The following is a 22,418-nucleotide window of genomic DNA, read 5'->3' as shown; positions in this document are numbered from 1 at the left end:
AAGGAACCCTTAGTGTAGCAGAGTATGAGGGGAAGTTTACTAAACTTTCCAAATACGCTCCTGAATTGGTGATTAATGAACGAAGGAGGATCAGACGGTTCGTACAAGGGCTCAATGTGAAAATTCAGGAGGGTTTGGCCGCAGCTTAAATCTCTACATTTACTGAGGCATTAGAAAAAGCTCAAAGGGTTGAGAGTGCGAGAGTGCAAGTAAGGGACTTTCACAACAGGAAGAGAAACTTTTCTAGTCGTACTTCTGGACAGGCTAGTAAGAATACTCAACCTTCCAAAATTGGAAGAGGAATGGGAGGAACAAAGACTGCTGGAGTTTAAAGGGGAGCTTTATCTAGAGAAGGTCATAGTGCACCGGTTCAAGCTAAGGGAATGCCTTCTAGTGGTTCGGCCGTGACACCTCAAGTTACTTGTGGGTACTATGGTAAACCCAATTACTCTGAGAATGATTGTTGGAGAAAGTCTGGGAAGTGTTTGGTTTGTGGAAGTACCGAGCACCAACTCGCATATTGTCCAAGAAAAATGAAAATAGGAGGTAGCATTCAAAGGGCAGAAAAATCAATCTCTAAGCAGACCAATGTTGGAAGAAGCCGACCAAAGGTATCGGTTAGGGTTTATGCATTGGACCATCATCAAATACCTGATGCAACTGAGGTGGTTGAAGGTACGATTCCTATGTTTCACCGCTTAGCTAGGATTTTAATTGATTCGGGTGCGACACATTCCTTTGTAAACCCTAATTTCATGGACGGAATAGATTTGAAGGCAATTAAGTTACTTTATGATTTGGAGATTAGAACGCCTACTGGGAATCAAAATCTAATCGCTAATTTGGTGTATAGGGATTGTGAGATTTGGATTGGAGAACAGAAATTAATGGCCGATCTGATAGGTTTAGCGATTAAGGGATATGATATGATCCTAAGGATGAACTGGTTAGCCCGTTACAATGCCCAATTGAACTGTAAGACGAAGATAGTAGAATTGTGCATTCCGGAAGAGGCAACCTTGAAATTGGATGTAAGGGGTAGATTAGCCTCATTTGCACTTATCTCAAGAATCCGAGATAGGAAAATGTTAAGTAAGGGAGCTCAGGGATATTTAAATTTTCTAATCAACACCCCTAATGATAAAGTGAGACTGGAAGACATGCCTATAGTGAAAGATTACCAAATATTTTTCCTGAAGAGTTAGAATCTTAACCCCTGAAAGGGACATAGCTTTTAAGATTGATGTGACTCCGGGAGTAGCACCTATCTTTAAGACGCCATATCGGATGGCTCCAGCCGAATTGAAGGAATTGAAATTACAACTACAGGATTTGTTGGAACGAGGTTTTATAAAAGAGAATGACTCACTGTGGGGAGCCCCCGGTCTTGTTTGTTAAAAAGAAAGATGGGAGTTTAAGGTTGTGTATAGACTATCGAGGCTTGAATGATATTACAATTAAGAACAAGTACCATTGCCCCACATTGATGAATTACTTGATCAATTGCAAGGGGCGGTAGTATTTTCGAAGTTGGATTTGAAATAGGGTTATTATCAATTGAGGATTTTGGAGAAAAATATACCCAAAACTACTTTTAACTCGAGGTATGGACACTTTGAGTTTGCCGTGATGCCATTTGGGTTAATGAATGCACCTGCTGCTTTTATGGATCTGATGGACAGGGTCTTTAAGCCTTATCTATACTAATTTGTGGTGGTCTTTGTTGATGATATTTTGATGTATTCTAAAAATGTGGAGGATAATGAGAAGCATCTGAGAATTGTTTTACAAACCCTGAGGGAACACTAATTGTGTGCTAAGTTTAGCAAGTGTGAGTTTTGGTTGAAAGAAGTGACATTCTTGGGGCACATAATTTCTAAGGATGGGATAAAAGTGGATCCAGATAAAGTTGAAACTGTTTCAAAGTGGAAACGACCGGAAAATCCTACTGAGATTCGAAGTTTTATAGGATTAGTAGGGTATTACCGGAGATTCATTAAGAATTTTTCAAGAATTGCTGGACCCATGACTGAGTTGATCAAGAAAAGTGGGAAGTTTATATGGAATCCTAAATGTGAAGAGAGTTTTCAAGAGTTAAAAAACGTTTGACGAGAGCGCCTGTATTAGCTCTATCGAATGGAAAAGATAGTTTTGTGGTCTACACAGATGCTTCTAAGGAAGGCTTGGGATGTGTTTTAATGCAAAATGAGGAAGTGATAACGTATGCCTCTAGGAAGTTGAAACCTCATGAAAGAAACTACCTGACTCATGATTTGGAATTGGCAGCTGTAGTGTTTGCTTTAAAGAAATGGAGGCATTACCTGTATGGAGTGACATTCGAGATTTTTACTGATCACAAAAGTCTTAAATACTTATTTTCTCAAAAGGAGCTGAATTTAAGGCAACGTAGGTGGATGGAATTTCTAGAAGATTATGATTGCACGATAAAGTACCATCCAGGAAAAACCAATGTAGTGGCCGATGCTTTAAGTCGTCAAGTGCAAGTGGCCGGATTGATGATTAAGGAATTACACCTGTTAGAAGAAGTTAGTTATTGGAATCCTAGACTTGAGCCGAGAAAAGTAATTCTTGGGAATATCATAGTGAATTCCACTTTGTTGGAACGTATTAAAGAGACTCAAGAAAAGGATCCTGAAGTGCAAAAGTGGGTGGAGAAAGTAAAAAATGGTGAGAAGTCAGATTTTAACTTGGAAACGAATGGCATATTGAGATTTCGGAAGCGGATAGTAGTACCAAAGGATGAAGGACTCAAGAAGAAAATCTTAGAAGAGGCACACCGATCGAAGTTTACGGTACACCCTGGAGGGAATAAAATGTACCAAAACTTGAAGAGTCTGTATTGGTGGGAGAGCATGAACAAAAAAATTGCTCAATTTGTCCAGACCTGTTTAGTTTGCCAACAGGTCAAAGCTGAACACCAGAAATCGTCTGGATTTTTGCAACCTTTGGAGATACCTGAGTGAAAATGGGAGAACATCACTATAGATTTTGTATCAGGATTACCAAGGACACAAAGAGGCCATGATGCTATTTGGGTAATAGTGAATCGACTGACCAAATCAGCTCATTTTCTGCCGATTAACATGAAGTACCCATTGGAGAAGTTGGCTAAGTTGTATCTGGATGAGATTATCAGGTTGCATGGAATACTGGTAAGTATTGTATCAGATAAAGATCCAAGATTTGTTTCGAGATTCTGGCAAAAGATGCAGGAAATGTTGGGGACTAAATTGAATTTTAGTACTACTTACCATCTCCAGACCGATGGACAGTCTGAGAGGACAATTCAAACTCTTGAGTTTATGTTGAGGACTTGTGTTTTGGATTTTGGGAAGAGTTGGGGTAAATTTTTAACACTGGTGGAATTTGCCTATAATAATAGTTTTCACTCTTCTATTCAAATGGCTCCGTATGAAGCACTTTATGGTCGGAAATGTAGATCCTCGATTTGTTGGGAGAAAGTAGGTGAACGAAAAATTTTAGACCCGACCACAGTGCCTTGGATTGAAGAAGCAAATGAAAAAGTGAAATTGGTACGCCAGAGGATTCAGACCGCACAAAGTCGTCAAAAGAGTTATGCAGATAATCGGAGGAAGGACTTAGAATTTGCGGTTGGAGATCTAGTATTTCTTAAGATTACACCTCTGAAAACAAGTTTAATGTCTAAAAAAAGAAAGAAATTACAACCGAGATTTGTAGGACCTTATAAGGTTATCCAACGTGTAGGAAATGTGGCCTATAAGTTGGAATTGCTACCGAGTTTGTCTCGGATTCTCAACGTTTTCCACGTGTCTATGTTTAAAAAATATCATCCAGACCCTTCTCACATTCTGCAACTGGAAAGTATTGAAATTGATGAGATATTGACCTATGAGGAGAAACCGATAAAACTTCTAGATAGTAAGGTGAAAGAACTAAGGAACAAGCGGATTCCTTTGGTAAAAGTTCTTTGGAGGAACCATGAGGTAGAGGAAGCGACCTGGGAAGTTGAAAAAGCAATTCGAGAAAAATATCCAGACCTGTTCACAAATCAAGGTATAATTTCGAGGACGAAATTCTCTTAAGGGGGAGAGGATGTGAGGACTCGCAAATTTTCTTATTTTAAATTCTTATTGCTGGCTTATTTAAATATTTAATTGCCCGTTTACTCCGAATATTTTATTTCAACCTTTTTAGACCTAATTGCATAGAACTATGACCTACAAGTATTTTAAAAATGCCTTGATTCGAAAATTTATTTTTGAAAACTCGTTTAGAGTGAATAGTGGATGCACGTTTGGAAACAATAATCGAATCGAGAATGCAATAAGTTTGGAAAATTGGAGACTTGTACATTAGTTTTGAAATAGGTATTTTTATGTTTAAATGTTCAATTATTAGTTAGTAATACTATCGTTATAAGAATTTCTTGGAATATTCACTTTGTCGCGCACAAATCGGAAATACGCGTTTTCGCGTGCGCAATTCATTGAGGGACTTTAGACCTTTATTTTTAGACTATTAAGAGTGAATAATAATAATATGAATGGAAGTGCATTAGAGGTTTAGTGCACAAGTGAAACAAACCCGAGAGAAATCGAGCACGAAATGCGCGTAAACGCGCACTATTCCTAGTTGACTTTTAGGACGCTTTTGGCCATACATTTAAGCTTCTCAAGGAAGCTTCATTTTCAGCACAACTCTCTCTCTCTCTCTTCACTCAAGACAGCCGGCCACCCCCAAGGAAGAAACAAGACCAAAAGCTCTTCATTTTCTTGCTCATTTCTTGTCCAAATCACCTCAAATTTTTACCACAACTTGCAAATCACTTGGTGATCATCTTAAGCTAGGAAAGAGGCTTCATTTGCACGGTTTTCTTGAGCTCCATTGGACCGAAAATTTCTGCCTTGATCATCTAAGAAGGTATACAATGATCAACCTCTTGATTCTTGATTTATGGAAGTTATATTGCACTTGTGATTTTATAAATTCATATGGGTAGCTTTGGATGCTTGGAAATTTTGTGTGTGGGTTCTATGAAATCCTACTATGGCTTGATGAACTGATTCGATGGGATTTGATGTTAATTATGTTGAATTAATGCTTAATCTAGTGAAAATAAGTGGTGTTGTGAAAGATAGCTCAAAGGAAGTGAAAGGGAAAATTTTACAGTTTCTGCCCCTGCCATTGCCGTGCACTTTGGTGCAGTTTTTGGTGGTCCAATTGACTTGTTTTTGATGTAAATGTGTAATATAGATTGTGTATAAAGTTTCCTAAAAAATTTACGTGATTTGGATGAGTGAATGTTGAGATTTCGAAAATTTGCCAAAGCTGGAAACGGGTGTCCAGAGTGCTCTGGTAGTGTTTTTGTTTCGGTCATAACTTTTTATTCCGAGGTCGAAATCGAGTGCTGTTCACGGCACTGGAAACTAGACATTTCCAGTTTTTCAATGGTATAAAATGCATGCCCTGATTCCACCTGAGTGAGCCGTACCAACCTTGTAAAATTGCCTAATCTGTTTCTCGTCTGTATTGAAAGCTCTGTTCTGAGCTGCGACTTGATGCTCAAATATGAGCTAGTTGGGAACAGAATTTTAAAATGATTCCTTCTAAGAAATTGTACCTTTATGAATGTAGTTTTCAACGCCACCGACATGCTCAATTCCGAGTTGAATTGAGTGAGATGTGGCCGAATTTTAGAACTGTCTTCGTGAAAGAAAACCCTAATTCTGGATTGATCTATAGCTAATCTTGATTTGGAACTTGTTATTCGAAATCCTTGGTGTTAATCACCTATCAAATGTATTTTGGATGTTTCCTAGACTTTGTCCTCATAAATGAATCGTGTTTGAGGAATTTTCATTGGCCAAATGTTTGAGAAAAGGAAAACAAAAGTACAAGGCAGATTTGCCTTGGAAATTCTTGAAACTTCAATGGTTTTGTTAACTGACTTCTCGTGCGAGTTTTTGCATGAAAATTTACAGAGGAATAGCTCTTAGATGGTAGTGTAATAATGCTAACTTTGGTGCCATTCCAAATTCATTTAGATACTCAACTAAAGAACCAAAGCTCAAGCTTTAAACCTGAAAAACCCCTGGTTGAGGAGGAAATTTCAGTGACTTTGAACCACTATATCTTGGTGCTCAAAACTCCAATTCTTGTTCCGCTTGTTGTGTTGAAAACTTTGATTGTAACTCTAATTGAGTTCCAAATTTCAGAGGCTGGTTCGCATTGTGTGAATGTTGCCGAATTTCCAAACTTTGCAGAAAATCAACCCAAATCTGTCTTGGCATTCCAAAACAGCCACTTTGAGCCACATTTTGAATGCCATCCATTTGGAATCATGGAAAAGTGTTTTCTAGGAACTGTACTTTGGAAGTAATTTCCAACGGTACCAAATTTTTCAATTTTGGACTTTCAGAGAGTGAGTTATGATTTTTCTAAGAATGCCCATAAATTCGATAATTCCTAGCCTTTTGAAAAATTTTCGCGCGAGAACCATTTTCAAAGAATCCGGCCGTATATCCAGCCAATTCTTGGCCGGATTGGTGGTGGGAATTGAAAAAATATTCGGTTGCTCTCTGCCTCGAATCCTGCCAGAAATCCGGCCGGATATCCGGCTAGATTTTGGCCAGATTGTGACGTGTTCCTTCTCAGTCCGGCTTCGGTCGTTCGTTTGGAAAATAATTTACATGATTTCATACCTACTCACTTCCATCCAATGATTTTAAGGATAAAAATCAGATTTCCTTGTGTTCTTGGACCCCACTTTAAAACCTTGATTTACAAGAAGATTTTAGACTCGTCTTCACGATATTTTCTAGATTGTACATGTGTACGATCCTCCATGATAATTAGGATTTATAAGTGATAGTTTATTATCAATTACTCAAGCAACCAAGAGGACCTTCAAGAGGATCCCACGGTGAACGCTTGAACCTTCAAGTAGACACTTCCTTGTTTCTTATATTGGTGAGTGTCAAGTGTATGAATACTTGATACATGCTTAATTGTTATAATTGATTGGAGATTTTGAAAGTGAAAACGAGTATGTACTTTACCACGCTCGTTCTTATTTGAAATGAATGACTCATGATTGAAATGAAACGAATGAATTATGAATGACCTGATTGAATGAAATGAAATGATTGAATGCTTGAATGAAATGAAATGGTATGCTATGGCTACATACGTCGTTGGAGTGAATCTCCTCGACTCTCAAATGTGCATGGGGGACGCCCAAACTCATAGGCCGACCTTGGGAGTCGAGCCGGCATAGGCTTGGTTGAGAATCTCAGTGAGCCATGAGAATTACATGATAAGTTTGATCTATTGGAGAGATCTCGCTTGGCATACTCGTGGAGTATCGCCATATAAATGTCGTGCGGACCCGGTGTGGTGTACGGTGGATGGACATGAGAAGTAAGTGGAGTTCTACGGATTGGAAATATCGATCCGGTTGACGGAGAATCATCACGGGAAGATATACGAATGAAATTTGCAAAGCAAGTGGAAATTAGCTCCTGAGAGCTACCATATCCTTGAATTGTTTCTGTTTACATTTCACTAAATTGTTAATTACTCGAATGTTATTGTTTTAGTTATCCATTGGGTTTGCTATTTGGACAACGTGCCTGCATGTGTGTTCTTGGCCTCACGAGCGATTGCTCACCCCATAGATTTGTTTTCCTTAACAGGATTGGATTTGGAGTAAGACTCGAAGAAACCATGGGATGTACTTTTGTTTTAGGGTTTCAATGTATTTGACTAGACCTCTTGGTTGTGTATATTTTGGAACTGATATAGCTTTTGAGAACCCGATGTAAGGACTGGATGGTTGTTATATATTGTTAAGTTCGGTCGATTCCGTACTTTCTTACTTTACTTCGTGATAATGACTAGTATTGTATTGAGCTTGAATGGAAATTGTACCGAATCCTGGCGAGAACTGGGCAGGCGTCCTGCGGATACCCTTTGGTTCGCCTTAGGGAGAAGTGGGAGTGTCATACTAATAGACAGTGGTTGTACTCATCACAGGGCATATGATGAATCTATATTTAGGAAGTTTGACAAATCACAACTCTCTCAGTCAGAATTGGAAATAGAGATTATATTAAGGTGAAATGCAAAGGTAGTGTTGTTGTTGATTGTGGTTTAGGTATCAAAATTATTTCTGATGTTCTGCATGTACTTAAAATTAATCAAAATTTATTGAGTATTGGATAGTTGTTAGTGAAGAATTATTCAGTCATCTTCAAAAATAGGACTTGTGTTATCTATGATCCAATTGGGAATGAGCTTTTGCTAGCGAAAATGAGAGGCAAAACTTTTTCTTTGAATTTGTCAGAAATTGACAATATTAAGGTGTAGTACTATGAATCAAAAAATTTAGATGTTGATAATATTCAGGAGAAGATCACTGATGAGGTGATCAAAGGAGGTTATGTTCTGAAGATTCATGATGGTGGTGACAAAGCTGACAAAAAGCCATACAAAAATTTTAGTGATTGTTTTATGTCTCTTTTAACAATCTTTTTTTTTTTTGTATTGCAAGCTATTTATTCAGGTTTGTCTATTATATATAGGAGTTTCACTTTCAAGTTGCAAAGAAGTCATTTAGATACATCAAGGAATTTAGTGTTGATTTTGAAGTTTGGCTCAAGAAATCGAAATACATAATTCATTGCAAGACTAATGACCAAATTGCAAATATTTTTATGAAATCCTTGTTCAAAATAAGGTCCAAATAAGATTTGAGAAGACAATTGAAAATCTGCAACAAAATGATGAGAAGTGTTAAGATATGCCAACTTTTCTTGCAGATTTTATTAGATTGTGGTTGGTGTTAGGATAATTTAGTTAGTAGTTAAATAAATCTTGTTGTTATGATATTTCTTAGTCAAAGATCATGTTGGTCTATTAACAAATATTTTAACTAAGATTTGATGATTAGGAGATTATGTTATCAAGTAATTTTGTTGAGATTTTTAAAAAAATTATTAGTTAGAATAATGTTAGCTTGTTTCATGTAATTACTATAAATAGGTTGATGATGAATGAAGAAATTAAGCTTATTTTCAATTTCAATACAAGTCTTTTATAAGTTATTTTTTATAACATTAAAGTGTTGTTTCTTAATTTATGCCCTAGAAAATCAACAGGAGAAGATGTGTTTAAGTTTCAGATTTGGCCTCCAAAAATTATATTTTTGCATACTACCCCTAAAGGTCTAAAACAATTATGATAAGGTAGTTAAAATAGGTTTGAAAATGCATTTCTAACCCAAAAGTTTTGGAATTGGATAGGTTTTAATTAATTGGCCCTTTTACTTAAATTAAACACAAGTTTATAGAAGTAAACTAGTTTTAATTAGACACACAATAAGAATTCATTTTAAAAGCCCAATCTTATTATAATAACCCAAGTTTTGACAAAAAAAGAACCCAATAGCGCTATTATAAGTTGAAGTTTGCTTATAAACCCAAATTTAAATACAAAGAAAGACATGGGTTTAGCTTTATGGCCAAGCCTAAACTAATACGGGCCATTTCTAGAAATGTTAAAAAAATAAATAATTAAGTTAAATAAATAAATGAATAAAGAAATAAATAACGCTTATTTAATGGATAATCGAATTATGGAACATTCAAAAAAGGGAAACTTTCTAAATCGGGAAATCTTCTATTTTGGAAAAATATTCAAGTACATTTTAGGAAATGCCCAAGCATATGCATGTTTCCTAGGGTTATTTATAATAGCATTAGGTACTTTAACAATAAGATAAGCGAACTAGTTATGATATATATGTTATTGATAATAAGTGTGAAGCAATTGTAAGGCACATTAAGACCTCTTCTCAGTTCGAGGTGGTTCTTACCTCTCTGTATTTTTCTAAAATGTTAGACATGAGTTTTCTAACATGAAAATGATACTTTGTTATATGTAAAATGGATCATTTATGCCTACTTGAAATACTTTCTTATGCTATGAAATATGAAATGAGTGGCATATAATTAGAAAATAAAAGAAATATGCATGCGATGTATGAAATGAATTTATGTTACAAAAAACTCTAAACGGACATGAAATAGATGGTAGGAGTTATAGTCCTATTATGTTATGTTGTCATAGTAGCCATTATGTTCGGCTAATTGACAATCATGGTAGCCGTTGTGTCCAATCAATTGACTTATGTTATGCTATGTGATTAAGAAGTTTACGCAAAACATCTTGGTCACCCTCTTAGAAGGGGTTAAACTCTAGAATGAGTGATTAAAAGTTAGATATTGCATGTACTTGTTTATGAACTATATTTTATAAAATAAAATGACATGATGGATTTGTTATATGATTTACGAGAATTTTCTATGAATATAATCATGTTATGTTACGTGCTTCTATGCCATATTTGATGGGATCCACCTCCAGAACCTGTGGGACTAAGTGTCATGTCAGACGAAGGCCGACAAGGGAATGTGTACCGAATGCTTATAGTGTGTCACCAAGTACTTCCACTTTCAATAAAATATGTTCATGAATATATGAAATGATGCCAAATATTTTTACTTGACGTATGCACATGGTATGGTGTGATCGAATTTACAAATGTATGTAATATGTATATAACTACATAATCTGACAGGAGAGTAAGTACTATCTACTGAATTTATGTCGGTCAACCCATGTTTTATTTTATTTTTTTTATTGTAGATCAAGTGAGCAATATTGTGTATAATTTGAAAATAGAGAAACTAGGAGTATAGAGTATGGTGCATAGTAGATATTTGGGTTCAAATATTATATGTGTTTCTTTAGTAATTGTAAGTTTTAAATTTTAGTGAATTTTTATAAGAATGAATATATTGCCTTATATTTGTGGGAGTAGGGTCTTATGCGTACGACATGCCACGTTGCAAATCTAATCCCAGACCCTGAACTGGGGTGTGACACTATTTTCCTTTCCTCTTCTACAATCAAATTTCATGCTGTTTCTGTTCTTTATTTCCAGCTTCAAAATGAAAGTAATTAATCAGCAGCAACACAATAGGACCAACACCCCTGCCACCACCTTGCTTTGCCTCCCTTTTCTTTTCAAGTAACGTGAAGAACAGCATCTAGCAATGGCAATAGCAGCAAAATAAGCTGCTTATTCTTCCTTCCTTTCTTCCTCTCTTCTCTCTCTCTCTCTCTCTCTCTCTCTCTCTCCGAATCAAAGATACTAGCACAGGACTACTATGTGATAAGATTGTCTTACACTAAAATCATTCTTTTTGGATAAAATAAGATTGTCTTACACTATGTGATATGTAACACGACTCCTTAAATTCTCTGACTCAATCATTCTTTTTGGGTATTTCTCTAAAAGTCCTACAATGTTAACCGATCAGATTGTAGTCATCTAACATCCTATTCATTGATGCATCGCTTGTCTAAAGGTTCTCGAATTCTCTATCTTATCGACAACACAAGCACAAAATACCATCAATCCGTATTATTGTAATCGAGTTACTTATTTGTTTTCCAGTTGTTGTTCCATGATGATGTACCAAGTTCTTATCGGAAAAAGTGGCTTTCAATTTCTTTCTTTTCATTTAGTAATTGTGTGCAATTACACTAGGTTCATTCCTTCTCTTTTTTTCTCCTAGGGTTCATTTTTATTCATTTATTTTGCTTCTTATTTATTCTATCCCGAATCCTAGCATCATTGGTAATTTGGTAATGTGGGTAATTCGGTCAATCCTTCACCGTCAAAAGAGGATAAAAAACATTTGGGAGTCAAGAGTCCTAATGCTATGAAGCATGAATCCCTGGTACGGGATTACTGTTTGAGTATTTTCATGACTCAACTCTGAAGTTTGATTTTGTAAAGGATTGCATCTCATTTGTTGTGGTTGTCTGGATTTCATCCCATCCAATCAGTGAATTTATTTGCGGATTTTTGTTTCTTGGACTATCAGTTTTTTTTTTTAACTTTTCAAAAATATTAGGGCAATAAGCTTTTTTTAATGGAATATTTTTACTTCCTGTATAAGAGGTTTCATGTAAGCTACATTTTTACTGTTTTTTCTTTGATTTTGACATCTTTCGTTATTATTATTTTTATGTAATTTTTCTTGTTTACCTCTTGAGTTAGTTCTTTACCGTGTCTGATTCTTGAATAGGAGGCAATTCACGCATCACATTTGTTTGATTGCAGATCACAAAGAAAGTAAAGGAGTAAAAAAATATGATACACTAAAAGACCTGAAGAAAATAGAAGAGGAGCAAGAAAGACATGGTTTTGTTTAGTTAGTTCAAAAGTTTGTCTTTACATAGTTTATGTGGCGATATGTCTTGAATTTATAGGGAACATTAACATTTTTTTGGTAAAAATTTTCTTACTTTGATTCTAAATTAGTTCATAATTCCTTTTATTTGGTACCTAATCTTTTTCTTTTTCTTTCAAATTTGCAGTGATTGCATCTATGAATTCTACTGATTTGATAGTTCATTTTGTTGAATAGTTTTTTTCACTTCTATTAATATTTAGTGGCATTTGAGAATGCCATGATAATTTTAAATAATCTTATTTGTAGTTGTATCAAAACTCAAACTTATAGCATTTGCAAGTGTAAAAGTTCATGGAGTGACATTTTTCATGCCACAATTTCCTAGTGCAATGGCATGTTATAATGCCACTATAACAATTATTTTATGGTAATTTTTAAGTGCCACAAGATTATAGTGGCATTAGTATCGCCGACACTTAGGGTAGAGTGGCATTAAATCAAAAAATGCCACTAAAGTATGCATAAAGTGGCATTTTCAAGTGCCATTAAATTAGAGTTTTCTTGTACCCAAGTGAAGAGGTGGTGCCTGCTGGTGGTGGATTTGACAAAGTAATTGCAAAATAACCCCTGAAGACTTTCAAAACTGATTTCTAGATTGAGTTAAATTAGAATACAATGCTCCAAATTTCAAAATGTGCATTTAGGCCCAAAAAAAATGAAGGAAATGTCAACTTGAACTCTCATGAATATCACAAATAGGTCGTAAGTGGTTAATTGAGCGAGATGACAAATAAGAGAAGATTCCAAAACTCTAATTGCTTATAAATGGTCAATTAGGACAAAACCCATTTGATTGCAATGAACTAGCACAAAGTTGAATTTACTAGAACATTAGAGTAATTTAATTAAAGTTCAAATTATGGGATGTCACATTAACTACCATATTAGTCTTAAAATCTTTTATACGTAAATTCATATAATGTGATAATATTCATTGAATATTACAATGTATAATAAAAGAAAGAGAAAGTATTCTTTGAGACTCATATTCATTTTTAATTAAAGACAAAAAGATGCAGCAATATATTTTCTCATGAATAGTTTATTAGTTTCTAATAAAACTAATAAATTTACCAATGTAATAATCAAATTCACATTAAGTGAAGGTATCATATATGATAGAAAGGATAACATATATATATTAAAAAAAACAAAAATTATTAGAAGAGAGAGAAATCATATAAGCAAAATTGATTGGAGGAAGATAAGATGCAAAAATGGGAAGAACCCAAAGTTTCATTGACTCACTAGCTCTTTTCAATTAGACATGTCATCTAAGAGAGAAAAAATAGTTAATTGAAATAGGTGCATATATATATATATGTGTGTACATATGTATGTGTGTGTGTATAGATTTATAATTCTCAAAAATTAGTATAAAGTTAATCCTTCAATGGAGAAAATTACTCCCTCTATCCCATTTTGATAGTCCTATTTTTTCACACAATTTAAGAAAAACTAGTTAACTTTGTTGGAAAAATAAATTTATGTTGCTATTTTTCTAAAATACCCTTACATTAAATACAGTACAACTTTATATTAATTATTTAGGAAAACTTGAATTGATGGTCAAGAAAGAATGGATGGTTTTTCAAATTTTCACTCATGGTTTGTAGACAATGATGGGCGAATTTCTATGAATAATGTTAAAACCAAAAATTATCTCAAAAGTGGTGTTAGTTGAGGAGTGTTTCTACTTGAAGGGTCGCCGCAAATAAGATGTGAGGCTTCATAAAAAAATTATTTTAATTCTCAAATTTTTTTTGCCAATGAAATTAATGAAGCGGAATTTTTTTTGCCGCTCATTTCACAAGCGGTGAAGAATGTTATATTAAAAAGGAATTGCCACAAAGCTCATGTCCAACAATTCCTTTGTTTATTATTTTTTTCGTACAACCCTAACCCTAATCCTAAAACCTTAGTCCCTAAACCCTAACACTAATATCCTAATATGTAAACACAAACCATGGAAGCCTAAAATTTAATTTACCTACAAGAATTATGCTAATTTCATAAGTGGTGATTAAGCATGCTATAAAAATTTGTTAAGGTTTCAGTTGAAAATACAAAACTAATTAAAAAAGAAATTTGACCAAATCATCCATTTTTTAATACTTTGGTTTTAATGTTAATTTAAATAACGATAAATAATGCAGCATTCAATGATAAATGAGTACAATAATTCAATAAAAACTTGAATGATAATAAAACGAGAGGTTTGAAAAGAAAAATTCTTAAAATCTGAATATCACCTGCCAACGCAACTCTTGCCCTTATTGCGTGGAATGGTAGAGCAGACTCATTTCCAATGCATCCTCCTGTGTGGCAGATTTCGTCCCAACTATAGTCGTTCAGACCTCTGAGGTGGTGCCTACACTCCTTTAAACGTTTGGTCCTGATCATCATTAACCAAGGGATTCAGGAGTTTATTGCCAAAATAACTCTTCTTTTGAAACATATACCCAAAGTAACCTAATTTTAAAATTTATTACCTTTATAATTCTTTTTTTTCCATATAGGTTGCATATGTGGTAGGATAAAGATAGAGGCACATTCAATCTCTTTTTTCCAACTAATATCTTCCCTGATTCTCTCTCTGAACCTTCCCACTTTTTTTTCCTTTATTATTTTGTGTCATTTCGTTATTTTTCCTTGTCAAATGTAATTGTTAAAAGCCAATATTTATATTAACAACATCTAAAACTTCATTATCATTCCTGATATTGTATCTGTAGATGAAAATATTCTCCTCGAATTGATAATTTCAAAGTAAATGAAGATTATTCTCTTGTCTTTTCTATTGTGCAGTTTTTGGAACATTCCTATGGCCTTCAAAAAATTTTGAATACTAATTGCTTTAACAAATGATTTCTCACACCGTGTGTTTGATAAATGTCTAAGAGGAAAACTACGTAACAACATAAATTCATGCTCAATATAAGCATGTTCATTTGTAGTGCCTCTATATCGCATAATCAAATAATCTCGTATACTTGAAGTATTTTTGCACATTTATTCAACATCAATTGATGGCTTGTGTTACTTTTGAGAAACTTTAGCATTATCTTAATTGCAATAGTTTGATTACTTTTTGTAAAAGTTCTTTTCAAGGAGTAGGAAGCATAACATAAACAAATATGATAGCCTTGAAGTTTTTGTAACTTTGTCTTGTTATTGCTTATAATGTTCATTGCAATTTTTGTATTTTGCAAATTTATTTTTGAAAAAATATATGCAATAAGCTTGATACATTTAAAAAAATTGCAGAGAGCAATAATAGCAAGGTCAATAATGGTAAAATTTATTTTAAATAATTATAACAAAATTATCAAAGTTATGTAATTTTCTTGTGCCTCTATAATAAAACAGTTTAAATTTTTAGTTTTTATTGGAGACTATAAACTAGATTAAAGCTTTCCTTTCTTGTTATCCTACATAGCAACCAGGAGTATTAGGTGGCAACAATAATATCGATTTGGGAATACAATTTGAAAGTGAATCACATTGGGAATATTTTTTAGAAAGAGTGTTATTTTGGCAAAAAACTCGGGATTCAACACGGGAGTTTGACTGCATCTGGGACAAGAGTGATGTATAGACGTCTGGGAAGGAGTATTAACGAAAGGACTTGTAGTCACTAAATACTACTTATAATTTATGATTATTTATTACAATTTAATATTATTTATTACTCACTTAATCATAGTTACTATTAAACTGTTTACTAATACAACTTCCTATCTTTTTACTACTAGTATTATTAGTTACTAGTACTATTACTTACCAATTACTAGTACCAGTACTATTACTAACGAATAGAATTACTATCTTAGTTTACATTTTTACTATTGCTATTATTATTATTATTTAATTTTACTAAAATTTTACTCCAGCATTTTACTAGTACCAATACTATTAACTATTTAATTTATACTATTTACTATTTATTAGTAGTTGCCGTAGTTACTAGTCCTATTAGTTTTACAGTCTTGACATTTAATTATACTATTTACTAGTAGTTATAGTAGTTATTAGTGCTATTAATTTTACAATCAAAAGAAGCAACAAGCAAATCACGAATTTAAATGCACCGTTGTTACTCAAATGCGGCCATGCGGGGTCTAGAGGCAGATCTTTCAGATATTTAAATGTGTGGGCTCATCACCCAGATTTCCTCAAGGTGATAAGGGATGCTTGGGCTATACCAGTACAGGCCATAGGGATGGAGAGGTTTTTTCGAAAGTTGATGAGCACCAAAACCAAGCTTTGGGAGTGGAACAAATCTGTCTATGGGAATATATTTCAGCGGGTGGTGGAGGCGGAGCAGGTCTACAAAAATCGGGAAGCGGAATATGATGCCCATCGGACCGAGGAATCGAAACTACGGCTGGGGGAGGCTCGCGCGGCTCATGTTCGAGCCCTGGCTGTTGAATGTGACTTTTGGCGACAAAAAACTGCCGTTAAATGGATAAAGGCAGGTGATGCTAATACAAAGTACTTTCATGTGTTAGTTAAGCATCGTCGGAATGTAAATTTCCTTTCTCGCATCAGGGATGATGTCAAGGGGTGGGTAACTGATGACAAATCTATTCAGGAGTCATCCATTCTTTTCTTTTCAAACTTGTTCTCCTCAGATAAGGGTGGCCGAGCTGTGCCTCTGCTCGACTTTCCTCTACCATAGTTGGAGCTGACTGATAATGAAGCTTTGCAGCGTATGCCTTCAGCGGATGAAAATCTGCAGGTGGTCTTTGGATGTCGCTTGACAGCGCTCCGGGTCCTGATGTCTTCGGGGTAGGGTTTTACCTAGCATGATGGGATATCATTGGCCAGGGCCTCACTCTAGCTATTCAAGATTACTCTAAGGGCAGTCCCCAACTGCGTGGTTTTACCAGCACTAGCATAGTTCTCATCCCGAAGGTAGATGGGGCGGCATGTTGGAAGGATTTCAGGCCTATCAGCCTTTGCAACATGAGCTCGAAAATAATTTCTAAACTTCTTGCAAATAGATTGAATACCTTGCTTCCAAAGCTGATCTCACCATGGCAATCGGGGTTTGTTCCTGGGAGGAGTATTTGTGACAACATCTTGTTGGCGCAGGAGCTTGCCTTCGATCTCAATAGGCGCCTGGAGGCACCAAACTTAATCTTGAAGTTGGACATGAAAAAGGCTTATGATTGGGTAGAGTGGGATTTCCTTATCTTCATGCTACGTCAGCTCGGGTTCCAAGAATGGAGTATTGATCTGCTGTTCCGGACATTTTCCAACTCATGGTTTTCTGTACTAATTAATGGGACTCCATCTGGATTCTTCAAGTCTACTAGGGGGGTTCGGCAGGGTGACCCCTTGTCACCAGACCTATTCTTGGTCGTGGCGGAATTTATGGGCCGTGGTATTCATAACCTCTACCTAAGGGATGTCCGGAGGTTCTATGTTTCTGCTGGCACTAGTGTACCGTTTTTGGCTTTCGCAGATGATATCCTGATCTTTGCGTGGGGTTCAAGGGATTGTTTGGATGCTTTGGCAGTGATGCGACTGCCAAAAACCAGATCCGAGCTGAGCTGTGGTAAGCCTGGCTGTTCGGGTGCTGCCGACCTGAGAGGGCGAATCGAGCTAGGGGTCCTGAAAAGAGAAGACGGAGGCGGGACTGATGTCCCCGGAATAGCTCCGACGGTCAAGTCAGTTTAGCCTCAGAATAGAGTCGTAGTAAAGAATACTTATGTATGCGTACCTTGCGTAGTCTTGGTAGCGTAGTATATATAGGACCGGGTGAGTTTATAGTTTTCTTATGGGAGTCAAAGTCCCCCTAGGGTTCGGAGTCTTCCTAGGGTTTTATGCGGCGGCCCCTAAATGCTCGGAGGCGGCGGCCCACTAGGCCCACCACAGGAGGCCACTGACACGGCCGAGCTGGCTCCCTCATGCTGAGCTGGCCCGTCCCAGATTTGGGGTCTCTATTGCCGGCCTGATGCGTGCAGTCTGCCGAGCTGACACGTGCCACACGTGGATTTGCCCCACAACACTAGCCCCCCTTGAGTCTAGAGTCACCGAGAGGTCGCGTGAGTCTGGACCAAATTTCGAAGCGTCAAGTCAACCTGGGGTGGGGCCCACGATCCCACGACCGCGCACCTTGTTCGGGTAACCGCCACGTATGCTGTCATAACTGTCACTTCAAGGGTCACGTCTTCCCATGATGACGGTTGTCAGCTCAAGCGTTTTTCCAAGATAACCGTCCTTCAGCAATGAATTCAAATTCCCAACTCGGGACTTTTCGGCTTCCCGCCCTGGAGGCCTATAAATAGGCCCTACCAAACGTCACTTTCACGCTTCCCTTCTCATTCTCTTCCTTTCCAAATTTTATCAGCTCGCTCCTTGCCTAGAGAGTTCCTCCAAGAGTAGCGCCTCCCTCTAAGCACATATCAGCTCCTTATCCACTAGTAAGCCTTCTTTTTCCTTTTATGTCTTCTTCGTCCACACACTCAGACATCACTAGCTCGGCACCTAGGCGTAGAGTAGCCCGACCTGCACCCATAAAGATAATCTCCTCTTCCACTAGTTCTTCTTCTTCCAGCTCGTCTGAATACCTTCCTTCCCCCATACACTCTCCTGCTTTAGATATGGACCAATCCGACCAGCCTGTCCGGCCTGACGCTGGAGTTGCTGACCTAGGGATTCCCCTAGAGGTAGCTCCCGCTCGGACTAGGGCGGTACCCTCCAGGGGGCCGGATATCGACTTCGGGGAAGTCGAGATTATCCCCCCTCTGCTACATCAGGGGAATGTTGACGAGCTGGTGGGGAGGTATGACATCCCCCCCCAGTTCGAGGCTAGGGCTGCCCGACCAGGGGAGTATGCTTGCCGACCTCCTTCTGAGTTTGTGGCCATCTACAGGGATCAACTCATAGCTGGTCTCCGTCTTTCCATTCCCCAATTCCTTTACCAAATTCTGACCTTTTGGGGGATTCGAATAACCCAGCTCGTTCCAAACGCCATTAGATCGATCATCGGCTTCTTTATTATGTGCCGAGTCCTCGAAATTCCCTATTCCTTGGACCTTTTCAGGTCGTTTTTCCAAATGAAGGTGAGCGGACCAGTTCATGGCTGGTTTTATTTTGCTCGCAGGAGCGGGGGAGAGCTCCCAACCCGCGAGCTGTTCACGCACACCCCTTCTTCCATTAAGGGCTGGAAAGCTCAGTTCTTCTATGTGAAGAACACGGGCTTTCCTCCCTTGACCTGGAGGGAGGAGACCCAAGTATTCGACCCCATTCCTTCACCTCTTCCCGCGGCCGAGCTAGATCGCCTGGTCAGCTCGGACGCCCGATTATCGGTGAAGGAGTTTAGCAATGCCCAGCTCCGGTCGGCGGGGCTGATTCGAGCAGAGGTGAACGACCCTGCACCTGACCTCCGACCCCTCACCCCCAAGGAGCTAACAGCTTGTAATCCCTTTGATCTTCTTTTTCTTCCTCTTTTTTCTTTTTCTTTTTCCTTGCCGCACGAACTGACTTCTTTCTTTGTTCTCAGTGAAGAGGTTCTCTCAGCTATTGAGCATAGGAGGGACAGGCAACTCGCGCACACCTACTACGGTGCCCTCCTCTGCTCCTGGCGACGTGGCTCCTCCCCCACCAGAGCCTATTCCTCAGACTGCAGCCCAGTCTGCCCCACTGGAGGAACCCAAAAAGAAGAGGAGAAAGACGACCGCCAAGAAAGCCAGGACCGAGGCGGCTTCCTCCGCTGCCCCAACACCACAAACATCTCCTGCTGATGCTTCCGCAGAGCACTATGGGGTCAACTCGGCCGAGCTGCAGGCCACATCAGAGTCGCCCCCTTCTATGTGGCGAGCGAGGAATATAATTCCCCTCAAGCCTCCCACCGAGCTGAGCACACACCCCCACCCCCTCCATTTTTGCCCGAAGTTGGGGCTGTCAATGAACGACCGAGCTCAGTTTCCAGAGGCTGCTCGAGAACTCGTCAAGGGTTCGGTGCTCCCTCGCGATCATCATTTCATACAGCTCGCCTCTAATTCTGAGCTGTTAGAGCACTACTACCTGAGTGCAGCTCAGGTAATTCCTCCACCATTCAATCTCTTAGTAAAGTTTCTTTAATATGTAGGCCCTCACTGGTTTGGTCTTGCAGCTCAACGTCGCAGGTGTCGAGCTGGCTCAACGGTACGAGAACATGGGGGAAAATCTCTCCCAAGCTGATGCTGCCAAGAGTAGGCTGGCCAGTCAGCTCGAAGCAGCAGAGGCAGAGCTAGAAGCCACGAAGAAGCAGCTCGCCGACTCTCAGGCCTCCTCCGAACTGGAGAAGAAGAAGATCGCGGAACTGACCGCACAGCTGGAGGCCGAGCAGAAGAAATCGGCCGAGCTAATAGAGACAGCGAAGACGGAAGGGCGCCAGCTGGGCGTCCAAGAGTTTAAGAAGTCTGACGCCTTTATGAACGACCTGGCTATCCTGAATGGCCCCGTCCTGCAGTTCGGCTATACCAAAGCCATGGCAGATGTCCAATCCTGAACTTGCCGGGTTTTGACCTCGGCAGACGGCCTGACTACAACCCCCAAGCCGTCCATCAAATTGACAGGCTTGTCGCGGGCTACTCCCATGGGCGCGACCTGGCTGCCTTGGTCGCCGACCCAACTCCACCCGCGACCTCTCCCGAGTACGAGCAAGAGCAACAAGGGGAGAACTAGAAAGATAGCATTTTGGATAGGCTGATTAGGCTAGAGTAGGAACCGAGCTGGCCAGCTTGCTTTTGTATGGCCCACCTTATGTATGTCTTTTTGAAATGGAATAGATGGCCTTTTTTCTTATCCCACACTTGTAAAGATTCTCTATTATTTAAAAGCATTTGAATACATTATAATCCCAAGTGCCGAACTAATAAGTGAAAAACAGACCTGTCCAGCTGACCATTTTCAGCTTGAGCAGGATACTAAAGAAAAAAGCCTTAAATTTAAGTTGTGCCAGGTGCGCGGGATTTCGCTTCCATCCAGGCGAGCTAGCTTACAATAACTTGCCCGGTCAGCTTCCCTTACCACGTAGGGACCTTCCCAGTTTGGGTCCAACTTACCCGTGCCCACAGCTCGGCTCACGGAGTTCTTGCGTAATACCAGGTCTCCTGGTTTGAATGAGAGGTGCCTTACCCTAGCATTGTAGTAGCGTGCGACCTGGCCCTTATACTTAGCCATTCGTATAGCCGCTTCTTCCCTTCGGTGTTCGATCAGGTCCAAGTTAAGCCGCATCTCCTCCTCATTATCTTGAGCCACAAAATGTTGCACCCTACCTGAGGGTACTCCGACCTCTGCTGGAATTACTGCTTCGGCCCCATATGTTAGGACGAAGGGGGTCTCTTGGGTGGCCGTCCGAGGTGTTGTCCGGTAGGCCCATAGTATGGTGGGTAGCTCCTCCAGCCAATTAGTTCGGGCAGACTCTAATCTTGTCCTCAGGCCGTGCAGGATGGTTCTGTTAACATTCTCGACCTGCCCATTGGCTTGGGGATGCCCCACTGAGGTGAAGTACTGCTGGATGCCGAGCTCGGTGCACCATTCCCGGAGAGATTGATCAGCGAACTGTCTGCGGTTGTCCGAGACGAGAGCCCTCGGTATGCCGAATCGGCAGACTATGCTTTTCCAAAGGAATTTCTGGATCGACCTGCTGCTTATCGTGTTGAGGGGCTCGGCCTCTATCCACTTGGTGAAGTAATCAATGGCTATCACCAAGTGCTCACAGCCACCTAGAGCTCGGGGAAACGGCCCCAATAGGTCAATCCCCTACTGGAAGAATGGCCACGGGCTGCTGAGAGGAATCATTTCCTGAGTGGGAGTGTGATGGATTGGGGCATGTAGCTGGCAAGACCTACACCCGGCTACCAGCTCGGCTGAATCCCTAAAGATGGTGGGCCAATAGTACCCAGCCAACATTCCCTTCTTGGCCAATACTCTCGGGCCGACATGGTTGTCGCAGATGCCTTCATGCAGCTCTCGTAAGACATAGCTACCTTCCTCAGGCGTTACGCACCTCAACCAAGGCTGCAAGTAAGATTTCCTGTACAAAACTCCATGTGTGAGTGCGTACTTCTGTGACTTGATGAGGATTTTGCG

At 38.9% G+C, this 22,418-nt stretch overlaps 1 protein-coding gene across 1 annotated transcript; it reads left to right on the top strand.

Moving 5' to 3' along the window:
• The first annotated feature begins 383 nt into the window (after window positions 1–383).
• LOC113777305 lies at window positions 384–18,014 on the top strand. The gene is made up of 4 exons (XM_027322338.1): window positions 384–675; window positions 16,499–16,899; window positions 17,011–17,070; window positions 17,160–18,014. The coding sequence occupies exons 1-4, from the start codon at window positions 384–386 to the stop codon at window positions 18,012–18,014; spliced, it is 1,608 nt and encodes a 535-aa protein (XP_027178139.1).
• The last annotated feature ends 4,404 nt before the right edge of the window (window positions 18,015–22,418 follow it).

This window comes from Coffea eugenioides, chromosome 7 (assembly GCF_003713205.1).
Source record: "Coffea eugenioides isolate CCC68of chromosome 7, Ceug_1.0, whole genome shotgun sequence".
Lineage (NCBI taxonomy): Eukaryota > Viridiplantae > Streptophyta > Magnoliopsida > Gentianales > Rubiaceae > Coffea > Coffea eugenioides.
Note: the sequence above shows the minus strand (reverse complement) of the source record. Positions and strands in the feature narration are given on the sequence as shown.

Coding starts and splice junctions, on each gene's coding strand:
- LOC113777305 (XM_027322338.1), top strand. CDS start 384: ATGCCTTCTAGTGGTTCGGCCGTGACACCTCAAGTTACTTGTGGGTAC. Junction 676..16,498: donor TGCAACTGAGGTGGTTGAAG/GTACGATTCCTA, acceptor CTCATCACCCAG/ATTTCCTCAAGGTGATAAGG. Junction 17,071..17,159: donor CAGCGGATGAAAATCTGCAG/GTGGTCTTTGGA, acceptor ATCATTGGCCAG/GGCCTCACTCTAGCTATTCA.